The sequence below is a fragment of the Saccopteryx bilineata genome, chromosome 3 (assembly GCF_036850765.1).
Source record: "Saccopteryx bilineata isolate mSacBil1 chromosome 3, mSacBil1_pri_phased_curated, whole genome shotgun sequence".
Classification (NCBI taxonomy): domain Eukaryota; kingdom Metazoa; phylum Chordata; class Mammalia; order Chiroptera; family Emballonuridae; genus Saccopteryx; species Saccopteryx bilineata.
In genome coordinates this window covers 296,265,231-296,284,981 of record NC_089492.1, presented here as the reverse complement: position 1 = coordinate 296,284,981, position 19,751 = coordinate 296,265,231, and the positions used below count along the sequence as shown (strand labels likewise).

The following is a 19,751-nucleotide window of genomic DNA, read 5'->3' as shown; positions in this document are numbered from 1 at the left end:
TGTGGCTGGCTGTTTGCAATTTATGGAAGCTTCTGTTTTTGGTGTCAGTAAGTTTTGGTGTATTTTTGTGACTGTGATCATTTATTTGTGGGAGACAGAATTTGGGGTATTGGCCCACACCACAGAAGGAACTGTAGGATGTGCTCCCACCATGAACTCTGTTAGCAATCTTCACATTAACTTTACCTTCTATATTAAAATTTCTATTCTATTGCGATGGTTAAGAATTCCCACCTGACCTGTGGTGGTGCAGTGGATTGCTGAGGTTGCCAGTTCAAAACCCTGGGCTTACCTGGTCAGGGCACATATGGGAGTTGATGCTTCCTGCTCTTCCCCCACTTCTCTCCCTCTCTCCCTCTCCTCGCTAAAATAAATAAATATATAAAAAATTTTAAAGACTTCCAGTTGTGGTTTAGGCAGTCCTGGGTTTGAATCATGTCTCTGTCCCTTTCCTAGCTCTGGGACTTGCGCCCAGTAAGTTCATCTCTGGAGCTGTTGAGACAGCAGACATAAAGTATTTGATAGGTAGAAGACGTTGGCTGTGTCCAGGCATTGTCTTACTTGTTAAAATTCTCTTCTGCTCTTTTCTTTTCCATGGTGAAAGTTTTTTCACCTCTCAGTCCTATTTTCTCTCAGTGCTAATCCTAGAATTTCAATGGTTGACCTTGGAGCTGTGGGCTCTCCTCACTGCTGGTGAAAATAACCTCAGCATGATAAAAAGAAAAAAGAAAAAGATGTTCCCTCTTCTACTGCAACAGGCAGAAAACCAAACGCTGGTCTGCATCATGAAGATGGTTCAGATAGAGGGCTGAAATGAAAACATTCCCCTAGTGCTCTCTGGTGTGGGAACAGGGCTAAGCACACTGTAAGTCAGTTCTGACTTCTTTTAAACACTGTCCTTGGAAGCCTTATGTGCACAAAAGAGCCTTTTACATTTAAGAGAAAAATATATTGTGAAAGACACCCCACCACTGACCTGTTTGTAAAGGCTGGTGGATCACTTTTTGTCTTAGTCAACTGCAGGCTGCTATGACAAAACAACAAATATTTCTTTCCCACCGTTCTAGAGGCCAGAAGTCTGAGATCAGGGCGCCAGCATGGGGGGGGGGGAGTTCCAGTGAGAACCCTCCTCCTGGCTTGTAGACAACCACTTTCTTGCTGTATCCTCACACAGTGGAGAAAGCCTTTGTCTCTTCCTCTTCTAAAAAGCCATAGCCCTGGCCAGTTGGCACAGTGGTAGAGCATCAGCCCATGTGTGTGGAAGTCCTGGGTTCAATTTCCCATCAGGGCACACAGGAGAAGCGCCCATCTGCTTCTCCATCCTTCCCCCTCTCCTTCCTTTCTATCTCTCTCTTCCCCTCCCACAACCAAGGCTCCACTGGAACAAAGTTAGCCCGGGCACTGAGGATGGCTTCATGGCCTCCATCTCAGGCGCTAGAATGGCTCTGGTTGCAATGGAGCAATGCCCCAGATGGGCAGAGCATCGCCTCCTAGTGTGCATGCCAGGTGGATCCCGGTCGGGCACATACAGGAGTCTGTCTCTCTGCTTCCTCACTTCTCACTTCAGAAAAATACCAAAATAAAATTTTAAAAAATAAATAAATAATATAAAGCCCTAATCCCACCATGGGGACCCCACACTCAAGACCTCAGAAATCCTAAGCACCTCCCAAAGGTCCTACCTCCAAACACCAATCAGGCTGGGTAGGGCATCAACTCATGGATCTAGGGGGACACAGACTTTTAGTCCACAACACTTATCCCTTGGACAATGTTGTCTCACAGATAAAGGAGCCCAGACCTGGACCACTTCACTGAACAGAGCCCCCATCTAAGTTCAGACTCTTATGTGTAAGGGAATTCAACTATCTTGCTTGAGCCACTGTAATTTGGCATTTGGGGCCCAGTAGCCAGATGGACCTGCTCACCACTGTAAGACCTATTCTGAAAGTCAGAAAGGCAGCATGGCAAGTGACAGGCATTCATTTGCGACTCAGCTGATCTTCCCATGGGCAAATTTGTAAACATATTTTTGTCAGGCTTTGGTTTTGCATTTCTAAAATCAGATACAATGCACATACCAAAAATTTTTACCGTTTTGAAGTGTCCAATTCAGCAGTTCTTTAGTATATTCACAAAGGTGTGTGACTGTCACTGATTCTAGAACATTTTCACAACCCCCTAAAAGAAACACCAGCCCCTTGAGCCCTCCGCTCCCCAACCCTTTCTCCCCTCGGTCCCTGGACAGCACAAATCTAACCTCTGTCTCTGTGAATTTGCCTTCTGGATATTTCATAAAAATGGAATCATCCAGCCTGACCGGTGGTGGCACAGTGGATAGAGCATCGACCTGGGATGCTGAGAACCCAGGTTTGAAGCCCTGAGGTTGCTGGCTTGAGCGCAGGGTCGCCGGCTTCAGCATTGGATCATCAACATGATCTCATGGTCGCTGGCTTGAGCCTAAGGTCGTAGGCTTGAGCCTAAGGTCGCTGGCTTGAGCCTAAGGTCGCTGGCTTGAGCCTAAGGTCGTAGGCTTGAGCAAGGGACTCAGCTAGAGCCTCCCCTCCCCAGTCAAGGCACATATGAGAAGCAATCAATAACAACTGAAGTGTCGCGACTATGAGTTGATGCTTATCTCTCTCCTTTTCTGTCTGTCTGTCTCTCTCTCTCTCTAAAAAAAAAAAAAATGGAACCATACACCATGTGACCTTCCATGTCTGGCTTCTTTCACTAAAGCATCACTCGAGGTTCATCCATTCTGTGCCACGCTTCTTTTCGTGGCTGAGTAATATTCCACTGTGTCCATATATCGGTGACGGACACTTAGGCTGTCTCCACCTTTGGGCTACTGTGAATGATGTGGTTGCCACGTTGGTGTCCACTTTCTCGGTGTGGACCTACGTTTTCAGTTGCCTTGGGTAGACGCCTAGGAGTGGAATTGCTGGGCCGGTAACTCGTGTTTAACGTTTTAAGGAACCCGAGGACTGTTCCCCAAAGCCCCGCCCCATTTTACCTTCCCACCAGCCGAAGATGAGCATTTCACTTTACATATCATTGTGATAATACACTGCTCACAAAAATTAGGGGCTCAGGGAACGTGCAGATACTCCAGTACATTCAGCCTTTTGTATAATGCATTTTCACCAATGAAATAAAAGTTGGGTGCTCGCTTCGGCAGCACATATACTAAAATTGGAACGATACAGAGAAGATTAGCATGGCCCCTGCGCAAGGATGACACGCAAATTCGTGAAGCGTTCCATAAAAAAAAAAGAAAGAAAAAAGTTGGTTTTCCATCTCATTTGTATAATCAACACCTTTCTTTGACTTGTTTGCTTTTCTTTCCTTTTTTTGTGACTGAGACAGAGACAGAGAGAGGGACAGATAGGGGCAGACAGACAGGAACGGAGAGAGATGAGAAGCATCAGTTCTTCATTGTGGTACCTTAGTTGTTCACTGATTGCTTTCTCATATGTGCTTTGACCAGGGGGCTACAGCAGACCGAGTGACCCCTTGCTCGAGCCAGCAACCTTGGGCTTCAAGCCAGAGACCTTTGGGCTCCAGCCAGTGACCATGGGGTCATGTCTATGATCCCATGCTCAAGCCAGTGACCCCACACTCAAGTCAGCGACCTCGGGGTTTCAAATCTGAGTCCTTCATGTCCCAGTCCGACGCTCTATCCACTGTGCCACCACTGGTCAGGCTGTCGTTTGCTTTTCTGATGTTCTTGTTTAATTACAAACAATCAAATGCTTATTGTTTTATTGCTTCATATTCATTTTGAAATATTCCCTAATCTTTGTGAGCAGTATATAAGGATTCTCCAAACAGAAGTTGGTGGTAATATGTCAATTAACCACAAGAGACTGGCTGCATGTTAATGGTAATTAATAAGGACCTTGCCCTGGCCGGTAGCTCAGTTGGTTAGAGTATATGTCATCACCATACACCAGGGGTCGGGAACCTTTTTGGCTGAGAGAGCCATGAATGCCACATATTTTAAAATGTAATTCCATGAGAGCCATACAACGACCCGTGTACGTTAGGCATTATCCAATAAAAATTTGGTGTTGTCCCAGAGGACAGCTGTGATTGGTTCCAGCCACCCGCCACCATGAACATGAGCGGTAGGAAATGAATCGATTGTAATACATGAGAATGTTTTATATTTTTAACGTTATTATTTTTTTATTAAAGATTTGTCTGCAAGCCAGATGCAGCCATCAAAAAAGCCACATCTGGATCGCGAGCCATAGGTTCCCGACCCCTGCCATACACCAAGGTTGCGGGTTCCATTCCCCATCAGAGAACAGACAAGAATCAACCAACCAACAAATGCATAAGTAAGTGAAATAACAAACCAATTTCCTCTCTCTCTCTCTCTCTCTCTCTCTCTCTCTCTCAAATCAATTTAAATAAAAAGAAATAACAATCACCTCAGCAGGTGCCAGCAGGTGGAGCATTTATTTTAAGATACAGAGAAGACAAGCAGTCCAATGGCTCCAGGTGCCTTGGGGTTGGGCCATGGCCCTGTCCTCACTTCCAGCGGCCTCCAACGCGGCCCTTTCCGGCCCCCTTCCGGCTGGAGGAGAAGGGGGGTGTCTCAGGAGGGAGGGTATCCCAGACCTCTGAGATGAGACGCCTCTCTCCTCCAAATACCCACCCTCCACTCCCTGAGGAAGAGGCGGACAAATGCGTTGTCATGCGGGTTCACTGACTCAGGGGGTGTGGTTCATGGTCAAAGAGCCCAGTGCCGGTGTCTGTGCTTAGTAAGGGTGTTCACAGGCGTGCACATGGGTGACATTTACAGCATTTGAGGCCGGGTCTCTTTGCTCTGGGGTGCTTTTCTTGGCACTGTACTGTTGAGCAGCGGTCCCTAGCCTCCCTCACTAGATGCCAGGAGCACCCGTGCTGTTGTGACAACCAAAAATGTTCCAGACTTTTGCCCCATTTGTCCCCTGGCAGGCAAGATGACCGCCCCCCTCCCCATGCTTGAGAACCAGTGACTTAGCGGGATAAGGGGATGCTGACTGAGACCCCAGGAGAGAGACAGAGAGCAGAGAGAAATGACAGAGAACGAGGACAAAGAGAGAGAAAGGGACAGACACCAAAAGGGAGTGAGGGGGGCTCGGGAAAGGAAGGAGAGACCCCAAGAGTCAGAGGGTCACACTTACAACTTCTGGGCGTGGCTGATACGATTGTAGAGCACATTGATCTGCAGGGGGAGGTGGGAGGAAAATGCTGGGACCACTGGGGACAGAGCCATCACCCTGCCCTGCCCTGCCCTGCCTTGCCCTGTCCCAGCCCAGCAGAGGTCCCCGCAGAGGTGAGTCTCACCTCGTATTTCTGCATTTTCATCTTCTCCATCAGGTCAAATTTCTCGGACTCCAGCTGTTGGATCCAGTCGGATAGTTCCTGGGCCTTCTCCCTGGCAGGGCAGACAGGCCGTCATGGATGGGAAGGGGGTGGGGCTGGCTGGCCACGTCCGAGGCTCAGAGAGGTTGAGGGAACTCTCCAAAGCCACGCAGCGTGACTCTGAGTTTGCTGTTCTTGTTGCCATTTTGTTAATAGTTGAAGCGGAAATATTCAATGTGAATGGAAGCAAAGAATTTTAAAATCTCTGCCTGCTCTCTCCCTACCCAGAATAGAGATTCATATTCTCTTAAGCCAGAACAAGGTCATCGTTAAGGACCCAGGCTTCGGAGTCAGAAAACCCTGGTTCAGTCCCAGTTCTTCAACTCTCTGGTTGGTGACTATGGCCAAGTGACGTTCCCTAGGATCCTGTCTCCCACCCCAAAAAAGAAAAAAGAAAGTAAAAATAAAACTGTGAAAGAGATGGTTCGTTGCCCACCCAATATCCCTTATTCCTTTTCTCCTTAGACTGTTTCTACAAAACTTCTTGTAAAGAATAAAAAATAAAATAAGAAGAAAAGGTCCTGGCCAGTTAGCTCAGCAGTAGAGCGTCAGCCCAGTGTGTGGAAGTCCTGGGTTCGATTTCCAGTCAGGGCACACAGGAGAAGCACCCATCTGTATCTACACCCTTCCCCCTCTCCTTCCTCTCTGTCTCTTCCTTCCCCTCCTGCAGCCAAGGCTCCATTGGAGCAAAGTTGGCCCGGGCGCTGAGGATGGCTCCATGGCTTTCACTTCAGGCTCTAGAATGGCTCCAGTTGCAGCAGAGCAATGCCCCAGATGGGCAGAGCATCGCCCCCTGGTGGGCTTGCCGGGTGGATCCCAGTCGGGCGCATGCGGGAGTCTGTCTCTCTGCCTCCTCTCTTCTCGCTTCAGAAAAATACAAAAGAAGAAGGAGGAGGAGGAGGAGGAGAAGGAGAACAGGAGGAGGAGGAGGAGGAAAAGCCCTGGCCAATGACACAGTGGCTACAGCATCATCCCAGAGTGCTGAGGTCACCAGTTCGATCCCTGGGTCGCCAGCTGGATACCAAGGACACTGGCTCGATACCAAGGTCTCTGGTTCAAGCCCCTGTCCAGGCACATATCAGAAAAAATCAACAAGTGCACAACTAAATGTAAAAATGAGTTGATGCTTCTCTCTCTCTCTTTTCCTCTCTTTTTTCTCTCTCAAATCAATGGGGAAAAAATTAAGAACAAACAAAACAGAAGCAGAACTTATTGTAATAATCCGTGTTAGAAAGCCACGCTCCCTGACCTTGCAGGAAGGGGTGGTCAGTGGGATGAACGGAAGTCATTGGATGGGGCTTCCAAGAAAGTTTTTGTGGCTCTTTCCTTGTAACTTCTTTCTGCTACTTGGATGGGATGGCTGCAACTGCAGCAGCCGTTCTGGACCTCAAGGTGATTTTGAGGATGGAAGTACTGTGCTAAAAGTGGTAGAGAAGAAAAATAGGAGCTGGGTCTCTAACGATTTTGTAGAGTTTCCACAGCAGCATTGGACTACAGATTTCTCTGATGTGAAAAAAGAGCTCTGTATTTAAGTTGCTATATAGTCAGACCTCAGTTACTCGACGCCAAATTGATTCTTTTTGTTTGTTTGTTTTTTACACAGAGAGGCAGAGGCAGGAAGAGAGAGACAGAGACAAGAACATCAAGCTGTTGTTCCTGTATGTGCTCTGAGTGGGGATCCAAAGTTATTCTTTTTTGCGTGTGTGTGTGTGTGAGAGAGAGAGAGACAGAGAGAGAGAGAGAGACAGAGAGAGAGAAGACAGAGAGACAGAGAGAGGGACAGACAGACAGGAAGGAAGAAAAATGAGAAGCATCAAGTCTTTGTTGCGGCACCTTAGTTGTTCATTGATTGCTTTCTCATATGTGCCTTGACCAGGGTGGGGGGCTACAGCAGACCTAGTGACCCCTTGCTCAAGCCAGCAACCTTGAGCTTCAAGTCAGCGACCTTTGGGCTCAAGCCAGCGACCATGGGGTCATGTCTATGATCCCACGCTAAAGCTGGCAACCCCACGCTCAAGTTGGTGAGCCCGTGCTCAAGCCAGTGACCTCAGGGTTTCGAACCTGGGTCCTCTGCGCCCAGTCTGACGCTCTATCCACTGTGCCACCACCTGGTCAGGCTCCAAATTTATTCTTAACTGATAAAAGACTACTGCATTGAGCTGTTGTAGGACAAAATAATAGATGTGAAATTTTATTATGTTGTTGACCTTTACTCAGGGAACTTGCTATCCACAAAGAGTGAGTCCTCTACCAGTGACATGTTTCACAGAGAAGGTGACAGGGGCCCAGAGAGGTGGAGATACTTTCCCTAAGTCATACAGGACCAGGGCTTCTGCCCACCCAGATCTGGATGAGGGCCCCTTATCACCTGGTCTCATACTCAGGCCCCTCCCCACCTACCGGAGTTTGTCCTCTCCCATGTTGTCGATGTTCAGAGGCTTTTTACGTTCAGAGAGGATGCGAAGTTTCATCTCCCGCCCGGTCTGGCGCTTACCCCGCTTTAGTTCTGCCTGAGGAATGGGAAGGGGACATCCTGAGTGGGGTACAAATCTTCCCGATGGCTCCCACATCAGGACCCAGGGATCTGCGGTCCAGGCCACCATCTCTCTGAGGACATCAGGTATCTAAGACCTTGGCCCCTCCTCCCTCAGGCCCAGGAGTTTATACCCCCAGCCCCTCCTCCCTGGAACCAGAAGTCTGAGCTCTCACTTGCCTCCCCCCTGAAAACCTAGAACTAAGTCCCCAGCCAGTTGAACTCACCTTGACCAGGTAACCCCCAAAATGGGCCCCCATGTTGGACAGAACCTTCTTCTTTTTGGCATCATCCTCAGCCCGCTTCTTGGCCTCTTCCTCTTCCTTCCGCATCCTCTCCTCCTGTGAGCAAAAAAAGGTTAAACCCCAATGCCTGGCCCTGGCCGGTGGGCGCAGTGGTAGAACATCAACTTGGCATGTGGAAGTCCCGGGTTCAATTCCCGGTCAGAGCACACAGAAGAAGCACCCGTCTGCTTCTCCACCCCCTTCCTCCTCTTTTTCCTCTTCTTCTGCAGCCATAACTCAAATGGTTCAAGCAAGTTGGCCCAGGCGCTGAGAATGGCTCCATGGCCTCACCTCAGGCACTAAAAATAGCTCAGTTGCCAAACAACAGAGCAACCCCAGATGGGCAGAGTATCACCTCCTAGTGGGCATGCCAGGTGAATCTTGATCGGAGCACATGTAGGAGTCTGTCTCTCTGCTTCCCCACCTCTCACTTAATTAAAAAAAAAATACCTAAGGCCTGCTCCCCACTGTGTGGCATGAGAGGGCCTGAGAGTGGGATGTGGGAGGTGGAGCTCAGATCCAATGATGAGAGACAAGTCAATATGAAAGCAGGCAAAATGTGCAGAAGTCCCCTCGGTTCCTTCCAAGCCTGTCTGTGTGAGCACCTGCCAGTCCCTCTGTCTCTCTGGGCCTTGGGACTCCTCCCTCTAGCAAAATTCAAATGGGAGAGGGATGTGTTTGCTTCTCCTGCATCCCTTCAGCATGCAATGGCCAATGGTGAACTTGGCTGTGTGACCTCAGCACACATACTCACCCTCTCTGGGCCTTAGTCTCCCTTAGTCTCATGAGACAAATATGATTGTCCTCAGACGGTCAAGGAGAATAACTGGTGATGGCAGTGGGGGGACTGAGGCACTACAGAGGCTGATAGCCTTACCAGAATGTGCATCCAGCATGTTTCAGACCTAGGAGCTTTCCAGACCAAGCCCCCTCCCCACTGTGAGGGCCAGTGAGGTGCGCTTCCTGGTTTTTGCACACCCAGCATTCCTCACCTGACTTAGCTTCCCATAGTGCTGTAATTTGCAAACTTAGCTGCTTGAAATGACACAAATTCACCAGGTGGGTACTAGACTTACGGGGAGGGGAGCAGGGTCACTTCTTAATTTACATAAATGTCTAAGTATTGTGCTGTATGCCTGACACTAATATAATAGGAAATGTCAACTGTAAATAGACAAAATATTTTTTTGGGGGACAGACAGACAAGAAAGGAGAGAGATGAGAAGCATCAAGTCTTCATTGTGGCATCTTAGTGGTTCATTGATTGCTTTCTCATATGTGCCCTGATTGGGGGGGGGTTCCAACCAAGCCAGTGACCCCTTTGTTCAAGCCAGTGACCTTGGGCTCCAGCCAGCGATCATGGGGTCAGGTCTATGATCCCACGCTTAAGCTGGCGACCCCGCGCTCAAGCCGGTGACCTTGGGGTTTTTCCAACCTGGGTCCTCAGCATCCCAGGCTGATGCTCTATCCACTGTGCCATGGCCTGGTCAGGCACAAAAGACTTTTTAAAAATAATACAGCCCGACCTGTGGTGGCGCAGTGGATAAAGCGTCGACCTGGAATGCTGAGGTCGCCGGTTCAAAACCCTGGGCTTGCCTGGTCAAGGCACATATGGGAGTTGATGCTTCCTGCTCCTCCCTTCTCTCTCTCTCTCTCTCTCTCCTGTCTAAAATGAGTAAATAAAGTCTTTAAAAAAATAATACAGATTTATTATCTTACAGTTGTGCAGCGTAGAAGTTAGACACAGGTCTTGCTGGCTAAAACCAAGGCATGAACAGAGCTGGTTTTTCCTGGAGGCTCCAGCAAGGACCTTTCCCAGATTCTAGGAGCTGCCTGCATCCCTTTGCTTTGACCCCTTCCTCCATCTTCAAATACCTCTGACTCTCTTGACTCTCTCTTACAAGGACCTGTGTGATGACACTGGGCTCGCCTGGATAATCCAAGAGCACTCTCCTGTCGCAAAGCCTTGAACCACATCTGCCCAGTCTCTTCTTCTGTATAAGAAACCACAATGGCAGACTCCAGGAATTAGGATGTGAACATCTTTGGGACACCTTTATTCTGCCTACCATGCCACCACACCCTTGTTCCTTCAAAGTGGTCCCAGTGGGCACTTTCTTTTTTTTTTTTTAATTTTTATTTATTTATTTTAGAGAGGAGGGGGGAGATAGTGAGAGAGAGAGAAGGGGGAGGAGCAGGAAGCATCAACTCCCATATGTGCCTTGACCAGGCTAGCCAGGGTTTTGAACTTGTAACCTCAGTGTTTCCAGGTTGACGCTTTATCCACTGCGCCACCACAGGTCAGGCGGGCACTTTCTTGATGTCACCGCAAGTCCAAAAAGGGATGAGTGCATTCAAACCGCCCCCCCAACTATGGACAGGTGAACAATTCTGGTTAGCCTGGGACACACAGGAGGCAGGATTTTTAGGGCTCAGACCAGAGAAAGGTCAGGCAAACAGAGGTGAGGCTGGTCACCTCAGTGCCCACAGCAAGATGGTCCAAGGGGTAGGAAGAGAGAAGCTGAGTCTTTGCGATATTATTTGAGTCACTTGATGCAGCCATGCCTGAAGCAAGACACACGCTGGATGTTGTGTTAGACAAGCCAATAAAATTCTCTTTCTGCTGAATCCCGCTTGAGTTGGGGTGGTTATCCCTTCCAACAGAAAGATCCTTGCATAATACAGCACGAGAACTTTTTTTGGGGGGGGGATCATAGAGAATATCATGAATAAAAAATAGAGTGTCCAATGCAAGAAGTAACATTCAAGGCCCTGGCCGGGTAGCTCAGTTGGTCACAGCATTGTCGCTACACACCAAGGTTGCAGGTTCTATGCCGGGTCAGGGCACATACGAGAATCAATCAATGATGACATGAATAAATAGAACAAGAAGATGTTTGTGTGCGTGTGTGTGTGTGTGTGTGTGTGTTCTTCCCTTCCTCTCTTTCTAAAAATCAACTAAAAATAAAAAAAGTTCAGGCTCCCACAGGAGAAAGGCACCCACCGCCATCTTGGCCTGCCGCTCACGCTCCTTCTCGGTTCTGCAGCGTTGCTGTTGAGCCCTCTCCGCCCGGCGCCGCTCCTGGGAAACAGAGAAGAATGAGAAGTGTAAAGACCACCACCTATCTGTCAGCCCACCCCAGACGAGATCCAAAGCAAAAAATGTACAAGTTTGAGAGTGGCTAGACTTGGGCTCACTTCAGAAAGTTTCAGCCTCTGGTCTGTACTGGATAAGAACTATTTTCTCGTCCTGGCCGGTTGGCTAAATGGTAGAGCATTGGCCTGGTGTGTAGAAGTCCTGGGTTCAATTTACGGTCAGGGCACACAGGAGAAGCATCCATCTGCTACTCCACCCTTCCCCCTCTCCTTCCTCTCTCTTCCCCTCCGGCAACCAAGGCTCCATTGGAGCTAAGTTTGCCGGGGCACTGAGGATGGACCCATGGCCTCTGCCCCAGGTGCTAGAATGGCTCCGGTTGCAAAGGAGCAATGCCCCAGATGGGCAGAGCATCACCCCCTGGTGGGCATGCCAGGTGGATCCCAGTCAGGCGCATGTAGGAGTCTGTCTCTCTGCCTCCCTGCTTCTCACTTCAGGAAAATACAAAAAAAAGAAAAATAACTATTTCCTTCGTTATCTTCCAAGACCCAAGGATGGCACGGGACGAATTTAGGAAGCCCCACTTCCCTCAACTCACAATGCGCTCTTTCAGCGCCACGAGCTCCTCTTCCTCCTTCTTGCGCTGCTCAAAGTGCACGTCAATGAGCGTCTGCAACTCCAGCAGGTCTTTCTCCATACGCTTCCGGTAGATGTCCTGCAGGACAGGGAGTGGGAGTCCCGGTCATTCCTGAGCAGCGCCGCGCTGAGACCTCAGGAGAGGGAGCCCCTCTGGGCAGAAATCGGTGGGTTTGACAGTTGAGTAAATGTCCAGCAGGTGGCAGCAAAGCATCGTGTTCTGACCCTACTTGGCAATTAGGATGTAATTCCAAAAGAAGGCGGAATGGATGGGCGATAAAGGTGAATGAAGAGTTGGTAGTTACAAAATAGTCACAGGGATGTAAAGTACAGCACAGGGAATTCAGTCAATAATATTCTCATAACTGCCTGACCAGGTGGTGTTGCAATGGATAGAGCATCGGACTGGAATGTGGAGGACCCAGGTTCGAAACCCTGAGGTCACTGGCTTGAGCAAGGGCTCACCAGCTTGAGCGAGGGGTGGCTGGCATGAGTGTGGCATCAAAGATATGACCCCATGGTCGCTGGCTTGATGCTCAAGGTCACTGGCTTGAGCAAGGGGTCACTTGCTGTGCTGTAGCCCCTGGGATCAAGTTACATATGAGAAAGCAACCAATGAACAACTAATGTGCCGCAAGAAAGAATTGATGCTTCTCATCTCTCTCCCTTCCTGCTGTCTGTCCCTATCTGTCATTCTCTCTGACTCTCTGTCACTGCCAAAAAAAAAAAAAATTCTCATAACTACGGATGGTGTCAGATGGTTACTGACTTGGATGATCACTTAGTATACCATATAATGGCTGAACACTGGTTTGCACACCTGAAACTAATATAATATTCTGTGTCAGCTGTACCTGTAAAATATAAAGTGATTTTTTAAAAAGGAGGCAGAAAAATATAAATTAGGAAATAATAATAAATAAATAAATAAATAAATAAGGAGGCAGAGCCTGGCCAATGGTGGCGCACGGTGGACAGAGCATCAAACTGTGGGGCTGAGGTCACGGTTCTAAACCCTGGCCTTACCCAGTCAAGCCACATATGACAAGCAAGCAATGAACAACTAAAGTGAAGCAACTAGGAGTTGCTGCTTCTTGCTTCCTGTCCCTCTCTCTCCTCTCTTGGTAAAATTCAATTAATAAAACCTTAAAAAAAAAAAAAAAAGAGGCAGAAGGAGACACCTTTTCCTAATTTACATGAAGGCAACAACACTCCTGGCTCCTGGTGTTTCAGGGAGGGCGGGAAGTCTGTTACTTACATCGAAGTCCACACGTTCCCCTTCCGGGATCTTTGGGGGGATCAATGGAGGCACCACAGGGCGGCTGAGTGGGCAGAAGAGAAAGTGCGTGAAATAAGGTCCCTGACACTCCCGGCCATAGTAGTGAGTGTGGTGGCCATCAGCCAAAGGCGGTTCTGAGCACCTGAGAAGTGCCTGGTCGCAATCGAGAGGGACAGTCAGTGAAACACACACTTGAGTTTCAAGACTTGGTCAAAATAATCATCATCATCATCATCTAAAATAGCTTACATTTTATGTTCATTGCGTATTGAAATGATGAAATTTCAGATAGCACCGGTAGAACAAACTATGATATTAAAATTAGTTCTACATGTTTTGTCTTACTTTTTAATTTTTTTTATTATTCATTTTTAGAGAGAGAGAGAGAGAAAGAGGTGGGGAGGAGCAGGAGGCATCAACTCCCATATGTGTATTGACCAGGCAAGCCCAGGGGTTTGAACCAGCGACCTTAGTGTTTCCAGGTCAACACTTTACCCACTGCGCCACCACAGGTCAGGCCTGTTTGTAAATTTTTTATTGATTGTTTTTAGAGAGAAAGAGGAAGGGAGAGAGAAACATGGGTCTCTTGATCCACTTATTTATGCATTTATTGATTGATTTTTGTATGTGTCCTGACTGGGGATCGAACCTGCAACCTTGGTGTATTGATAGGACAATGCTCTACCTGGTCAGGGTTTGCCTTACTTTTTTAAATGTGGCTAGAAAAAACTTTAAACTTGCCTGACCTGTGGTGGCATAATGGATAGAAGTGTCAGCCTGGAACACTGAGGTCGCCAGTTCAAAACCCTGGGCTTGCCTGGTCGAGGCACATACTAGAAGTAACTAGGATGTTTCCCGCTCCCCTCCCAGCCTTTCTCTCTCTCTTTCCCTCACTCCTTGCTCTATAATCAATAAATAAATTCTTTTTGAAAAATAATTGTTACATGACCAAAAAATTTAAAAAGAAAGAAAAGAAATACAGGAAAAAAGTTACATGCCCGCTTCTAATACATTTGTATTGGGCAGGCCTGGGGGGGGGGGTCAGCCCTTCATCTTTTCTCTTTCTTTGGTTTCTGAGAGACCAGGCACCTCCTCCAGACTTGCTTCCTACTTCTCTGGCTGTCCCATCTCTGTCTCCTTGTCCCTGTCTTTTATTCACTCATAGGAAATTCTAATAATCAATGTCATTCACCCTGTAATTTCAACCTTAATTATCATCCAACCAAGGGTGCGCCAATTCTGTCTGCAGCCCAGACTCTCTACTAAAGCTCCAGTCAGTTTCTCCAGCGTCTCATGTCCCCACTAAGATACCCCACATTTCATGGTTCCCTGACCATGTCCTGTGCTTTTTGTGCCCCAGGACCTTTGCACATGCTGCTCACTCTGCCAGCAGTGCCCTTCCCCTGATATACTTTATCCCTGAGGCCTTTCCTCCTAACCCAGATCACTACATCTGTACTCTCTCATCCAGATCTGGCCTTTTGCCTCCTCTACTTAAAACCATTTCATGCCTGACCAGGCAGTGGCGCAGTAGATAGAGTGTCAGACTGAGATGCGGAGGACCCAGGTTCAAGACGTCAAGGTTGCCAGCTTAAGTGCAGGCTCATCTGGTTTGAGCAAAGCTCACCAGCTTGGACCCGAGGTTGCTGGCTCGAGCAAGGGGTTACTCGGTCTGCTGAAAGCCCGCAGTCAAGGCACATATGAGAAAACAATCAGTGAACAACTAAGGTGTTGCAATGAAAAACTGATGATTGATGCTTCTCATCTCTCTTTGTTCCTGTCTGTCCTTATCTGTCCCTCTCTCTGACTCTCTCTCTGTCTCTGTAAAATAAATAAATAAATTTTAAAAAACAAAACCATTTCATGACTCCCCAGTGCCCTGACCTTCACGGCCCTGCTCCTTTGTGGTACCCTACACTCTGAAATTCGCACCACCACCCACACAGGCCCAGAGAATTTCTTCTTCTGGGTCCTTTCTCACGCTCAGATGGCTGCCTCCTTGTGTCTCCAAGCATTTGCCCAATGTCTCCTCCTCCAGGACCCCTTCCCCTTAAGTTAGGCTCCTCATCACCAGAATGGCCTGTGTCTGCCTCCACTCCCTGGTCTAGATCAGCCACTGGACCTTACACACACGGCACTGCTTTCTCAGCTACAATCTCTTTCCACCTCCTTCAGCTAGCTGGGTACCACCTTCCCTGGGAAGCCTTCCTGGATTGCCTAGGACAAATGTAGAGCCCCAATCTGTGCTACCTCACCCTATCTGGGTTTGTTTCACCAGCAGAACAGACAGGCTCTGACCCTCCAGGCACTGTGGGAAGTTCTCCAGAAACATTTGCTAAAGAAGGCATCCCTGACTGTCCTGCTCTCTGCTTCAATCTTCAGTGTTTCCACTGTCTTTCTCTGCCTTTTTTGCACCCTATCTCTGGATGTGGGGGACACACTTAGGAGGATGTGATTTGGATCCAACAACCCCCAAGGATCTCACCTTGGTTTGGGGCGTTCCTCTTCTGGGGGGAGGATACAAAGAGACAATTAGACAGAGTTCATGGAGGGGGAATGAGGAAAGAGCCCCCCAACCCCCAGTTGTGGCCCTCCGGAGCCCAGATCCCTCCTCCAGCTGCTCTTCAGGGGTGAGGGAGAGCATGGGAGAAGAAAGAGGGAGAAGGAAAATCAGGATAGCCATAGAGAAGGGAGAGGGTCACACGCATCAGATATACATTCAGAATTGGTGTGGGGACCCCTCCCACTTTTCTGGGAACCCAGAGAATCAAAGCCCAGACTCCCCTCCCCCCACTCCATGATACACCCAGAGCTACCTGGTCAGGGCAAACCCCTTTTTAAATGCAGCTAGGAAAAACTTTAAACTCCTGCCTTCCTACATCAAGACCTAGCAGTGCTCTCTTTGTCTGGTGACCAAGGAGTTGTGTCCCGGGTCCCCTGCCCCTGGGGACACAGGAGTCCAGACTCCCAGCGCCAGTCCCTTTGCAACCCAGGCCCCAACCTTTGAATGTATATGGAGGGGAAACATAACAGACAGGGTTGGGGGCGAAAATAGGAGCGGGGGTGTCTCTCCGCAAACATCCAACCCTTCTATAAATATTCCTCCAGACTGGGGAAAGAAGGCTTGGGTGTCGGTCCCTTTAAGAAGGAAGGGAAACTTATTAAAGCCGCTGCGAGGCGATTTCCCTTCGTGGCCACCAGAGGGCGAGCGGACTCTCCGGGGCTTAAAAGGACCGGGCCGGGGGCGGGAGTCCCCGTGGATGGAGGTCAGGGTACCGAGAATATCGGGGGTTTAGGGGAACCCCCGAAATCGTTCTCAGGAAGCGAAGCAGCCACAGTTACCTCGCTCTGCTGCCGGCTCCGGCTCCTCGGGGGCTGCAGAGCGGGCAGGGGAAAAGCGAGGATTTGCGGAGGGGGTGCGGGTGGGGAGAAGCGGTCACTCCGGGTGCGGGAGGGGAGAGAGGGGAGAGAGGGGAGAGAGGGGAGAAGCTGTTAAAGGAACTGAAACTCAGGCCATTGGGAGCCCCTCCAACCCAGCCTCCCCTCCCCTGTCCCCTGGACGATGGTCCTCACCCCTACCTGGCCTCGGCCCCGCCGGACCCCCGCGTCCAGCACTAACCTGCGGAGTCCTGGGCCTCACCTTCCTCCTCCTCCCCTGCGGCCTCCTCTGCGGCCTCCTCTGCGGCCGCCTCCTCTTCTGGACGGGGCGGGGGCGGAGAAGAGAGATTTTAGGAACTGGGGGTGGGGGCCGGGGGTGGGTGGAAGCAGAGACCCGGGTTCCAGTCCCAGCTGGGCGGGGGACCCATCGGGGTCTCAGCTGCAGATGGGCCCAGCGAGCTCTTCCCACGGGCTGCGCGGAGATTGCGCTGGAAACCGCTCTGGAAACCCTCGGGGAGGGCGGGCGTCGGGACGTCAGGGCGGCGTGGGCTCCCCCGCAAGCTCCGCACCGGCCCCTCCTGTGAGATCGCGCGCCGGGGGACCCCAGCCCCCCAAGCAATGCCAGCGCCCTCCCCCGCTCACCTTCCGGCTGCTGCTCCCTGAGGACCGGGGGTGCGAGGGAAAGAGGGAGGGAGTTAGGTGTGTGGGAGGAGGGGGAGAGTATCCCCCCACTTCCCCAGGCCCCCGGGTCTCCCGTCAGGATTACTCACTCCTCACATTGCTGCTCTTCGGTGTCCGACATCCTGGGGCGACCTGAAGAGCACAGAGAACGGGGAGAGTGGGGTGGAGTCCCAGAGGAAGAGGGGGTGGCGGTGCGGGGTGCTGGGCCCGAGGGGGGAGGGGCCGGGGTTCTGGGTTTGAGGGGGACGGGGCCGGGGGCCCGGGGTTCTGGGCCCGAGGGAGGAGGGGTTGGGGTCTGACTCCTAAGCCGTATGAGGACAAGGCTCTGGGAGGTGCGTTCCGGGGTACAGTTTCAACGCTGCACCCCCCACTCCCCCCCCCACAGCCTCAGCTGTCCTCTTTTGTCTTATGACACGTCCATGGGAACCCGATCTGAGTCGGATTAGGAGAAGGTATTTGAGCAGGGACAGCGGCCTGAAGACAATAGCTGCCCCACCCCCAGGGGCTATTTCGGGGGGGATGTCGTAGACAGAAAAACAGGGGACATCTTCTAAAAAGGGACTTTAGGACGGGGGGGGGGAGGGCTTCTGGAAGAATTAGTCACACCTGTTCCCCTCTTCCACCGCCAGCTACCTCTCCTCCCCTCTGGCTGGGTAGCTGCCCACCTGTCTCTATCACCTTCACCCAGAGCCAAGGGAGGAAGCTGGCCACCACAGGAGCAGCGTCTGTCCACAGACCTCACCCTCACCCCGAAATAGACCCCCCAATCTCCACACACCCCAGGCCCCAAGGTGCCCACCTGAAGAGTCCCCCAAAATTCTGAGACCCACAAATCCTGAGATGCCCTCCAATTTATTATGCACAAGCAAATCCTCATGTCCAGATTCTGAGACCCCAGGACTGAAATAGGACACCTCCCAAATTCCGAAACCTCAAGATCGAGATCCCAAATTCGAATGCCCAAACTCAGAGGCCCAACACATGGAAACCCAAATGACAACGCTACAACTTCTGACGCCTCTGATTCAGGACCGCAGATCCTGAGTACTCAAGTCCTAGAACCCCCTGATTTTGAGACCCCTCCCCAGTCTTAACACCCAGATCGTTTGACCTCCAAACCTAGACACCCCCAATTTCTGAGATTTCCCTGACTCTGAGATGTCAAGATTCTATTCTGGGACACCTCTCAGCACACACACCCCCAGGCTCCGTAACCCCTAAATCCTCACACCCGTGCGCGCCCCTCCGCTTCCGTGCTTCTCCACACCCCTTCCATCTCGCACCCTCTCCCCCGGGCGGGGGGTGTCACAGGGGACCCTTACCTAAGGCTGGGTCTTCAGAGGTGTGAACGTGCCGGGCAGCTGAAGCACCCCCAGTTTATAGCGGAGCTTAGCCCCGCCCAAGGAGAGGGAGGGGGGAAATTCCTTTTCCCAAGCAGTAGTCCCAAAGCAGAGGCGGCCCTGCCCCCACGCTGGCTCAGCGTTAATGGTTCAGGCACCTCTGGCTGCTGAGACCCCTTCTCCACCTCATCAGCGCCCCCCAGGAACCCCCAGCTGGGTCAGGCCACCCCACCCCCGTGCCCCCGTACCTCCCTATGGCATGTGGCACTCTGCTTTGAAGTCCCTGGGCTTAGCACACAGAGGTCCTTGGAGAATGCTTTTTGATAACAGGGGTACAAGGGACGTTTTATCTTTCCAAGGCTCTTGTCCCCTTTTCTGTGTCTCTCTGGGTGTCCGTCTCTCACAGCAGTTTCTCTGCCTCTGTCTCTCCTTTGTCTCTGCCCATCTTTCTGTCTCCCCATCCCCACCCCCTCCCTTTGTCTGCCACCAGGATTCCACCCTGGTGACAACAGGGGCTGATGCTGGGCAGCAGGTGTGAGTTGGGGGAAGGGACAGGGTGGGGTGTCAGGCACGACCTTACCCCACCCCCCACGCACACCTCCATCTGACATGGACATTTTTTGGTATCTCTCTCCCTCCTTCCCTGCCAAACCATGACCTTGACCTCAGGCGGAGCCAGCCGTGGAGAGCGAACTGCTCAACCTCCATGTCTTTTGGTGTCTCTCACTTGGTCTCTGTCTCTGTCTCCGATCTCCGTGTTTCTGTTTCTAAGCATGTCTCTGGAGTTTCTGTTTGGGACACCATTCTGGGCTCTCTGCCCGGTGTGTTCTTCACTCAGCATGTCTCTCCATGTGTTCTTTTCTCTGTATTTCTGTGAGTGTCCCTATGTATGGGCCTCTCTCGCTGTCTCCGGGTCTCTTGTGTGACTGTCTGAGCCAAAGTCTCTCTTTGGCTCTGTGCCCATGTCTCTACCTATTTAGCTCTTTCTGAGTCTCTCTTTGTGTCTCTGCAGTTATCCCTCCATGGGTCCTCATTTTTGTCTCTGTCACTAGCTGCGTGTATCCTTTTTTTTTTTTTTTTTTTTTGACAGAGACAGAGAGAGGGGCAGATA

At 50.5% G+C, this 19,751-nt stretch overlaps 1 protein-coding gene and 1 non-coding gene across 5 annotated transcripts; one reads left to right on the top strand and one right to left on the bottom strand.

Moving 5' to 3' along the window:
• Window positions 1–3,162: 3,162 nt before the first annotated feature.
• On the top strand, window positions 3,163–3,269 carry LOC136332659 (U6 spliceosomal RNA). Its single transcript, XR_010730825.1, has one exon. It is a non-coding gene; the product is annotated as a U6 spliceosomal RNA (small nuclear RNA).
• Window positions 3,270–4,437: 1,168 nt separating this feature from the next.
• TNNT1 (troponin T1, slow skeletal type) lies at window positions 4,438–18,664 on the bottom strand. 4 transcript variants are annotated; one of them, XM_066271027.1, is made up of 14 exons: window positions 18,623–18,664; window positions 17,390–17,432; window positions 17,262–17,278; window positions 16,861–16,938; window positions 16,584–16,616; window positions 15,727–15,748; window positions 13,221–13,284; window positions 11,925–12,041; window positions 11,237–11,314; window positions 8,176–8,289; window positions 7,816–7,925; window positions 5,338–5,428; window positions 5,175–5,215; window positions 4,438–4,582 (listed from the first exon to the last, which is right to left on the bottom strand). In XM_066271027.1, the coding sequence occupies exons 2-14, from the start codon at window positions 17,419–17,421 to the stop codon at window positions 4,537–4,539; spliced, it is 843 nt and encodes a 280-aa protein (XP_066127124.1). In that variant the 5' UTR covers window positions 17,422–17,432; window positions 18,623–18,664; the 3' UTR covers window positions 4,438–4,536. The 4 variants fall into 4 exon arrangements, with proteins under 4 accessions (XP_066127124.1, XP_066127127.1, XP_066127125.1 ...); XM_066271030.1 differs by lacking the exon at window positions 16,584–16,616 and having other exon boundaries at window positions 16,882–16,938; XM_066271028.1 differs by lacking the exons at window positions 16,584–16,616; window positions 18,623–18,664 and having other exon boundaries at window positions 17,390–17,535.
• Window positions 18,665–19,751: the final 1,087 nt, after the last annotated feature.

Coding starts and splice junctions, on each gene's coding strand:
- TNNT1 (XM_066271027.1), bottom strand. CDS start 17,421: ATGTCGGACACCGAAGAGCAGCAATGTGAGGA. Junction 13,285..15,726: donor GAGGAACGCCCCAAACCAAG/GTGAGATCCTTG, acceptor CTGCCCACTCAG/CCGCCCTGTGGTGCCTCCAT. Junction 4,583..5,174: donor ATCAGCCACGCCCAGAAGTT/GTAAGTGTGACC, acceptor CTTCTCCTCCAG/CCGGAAGGGGGCCGGAAAGG.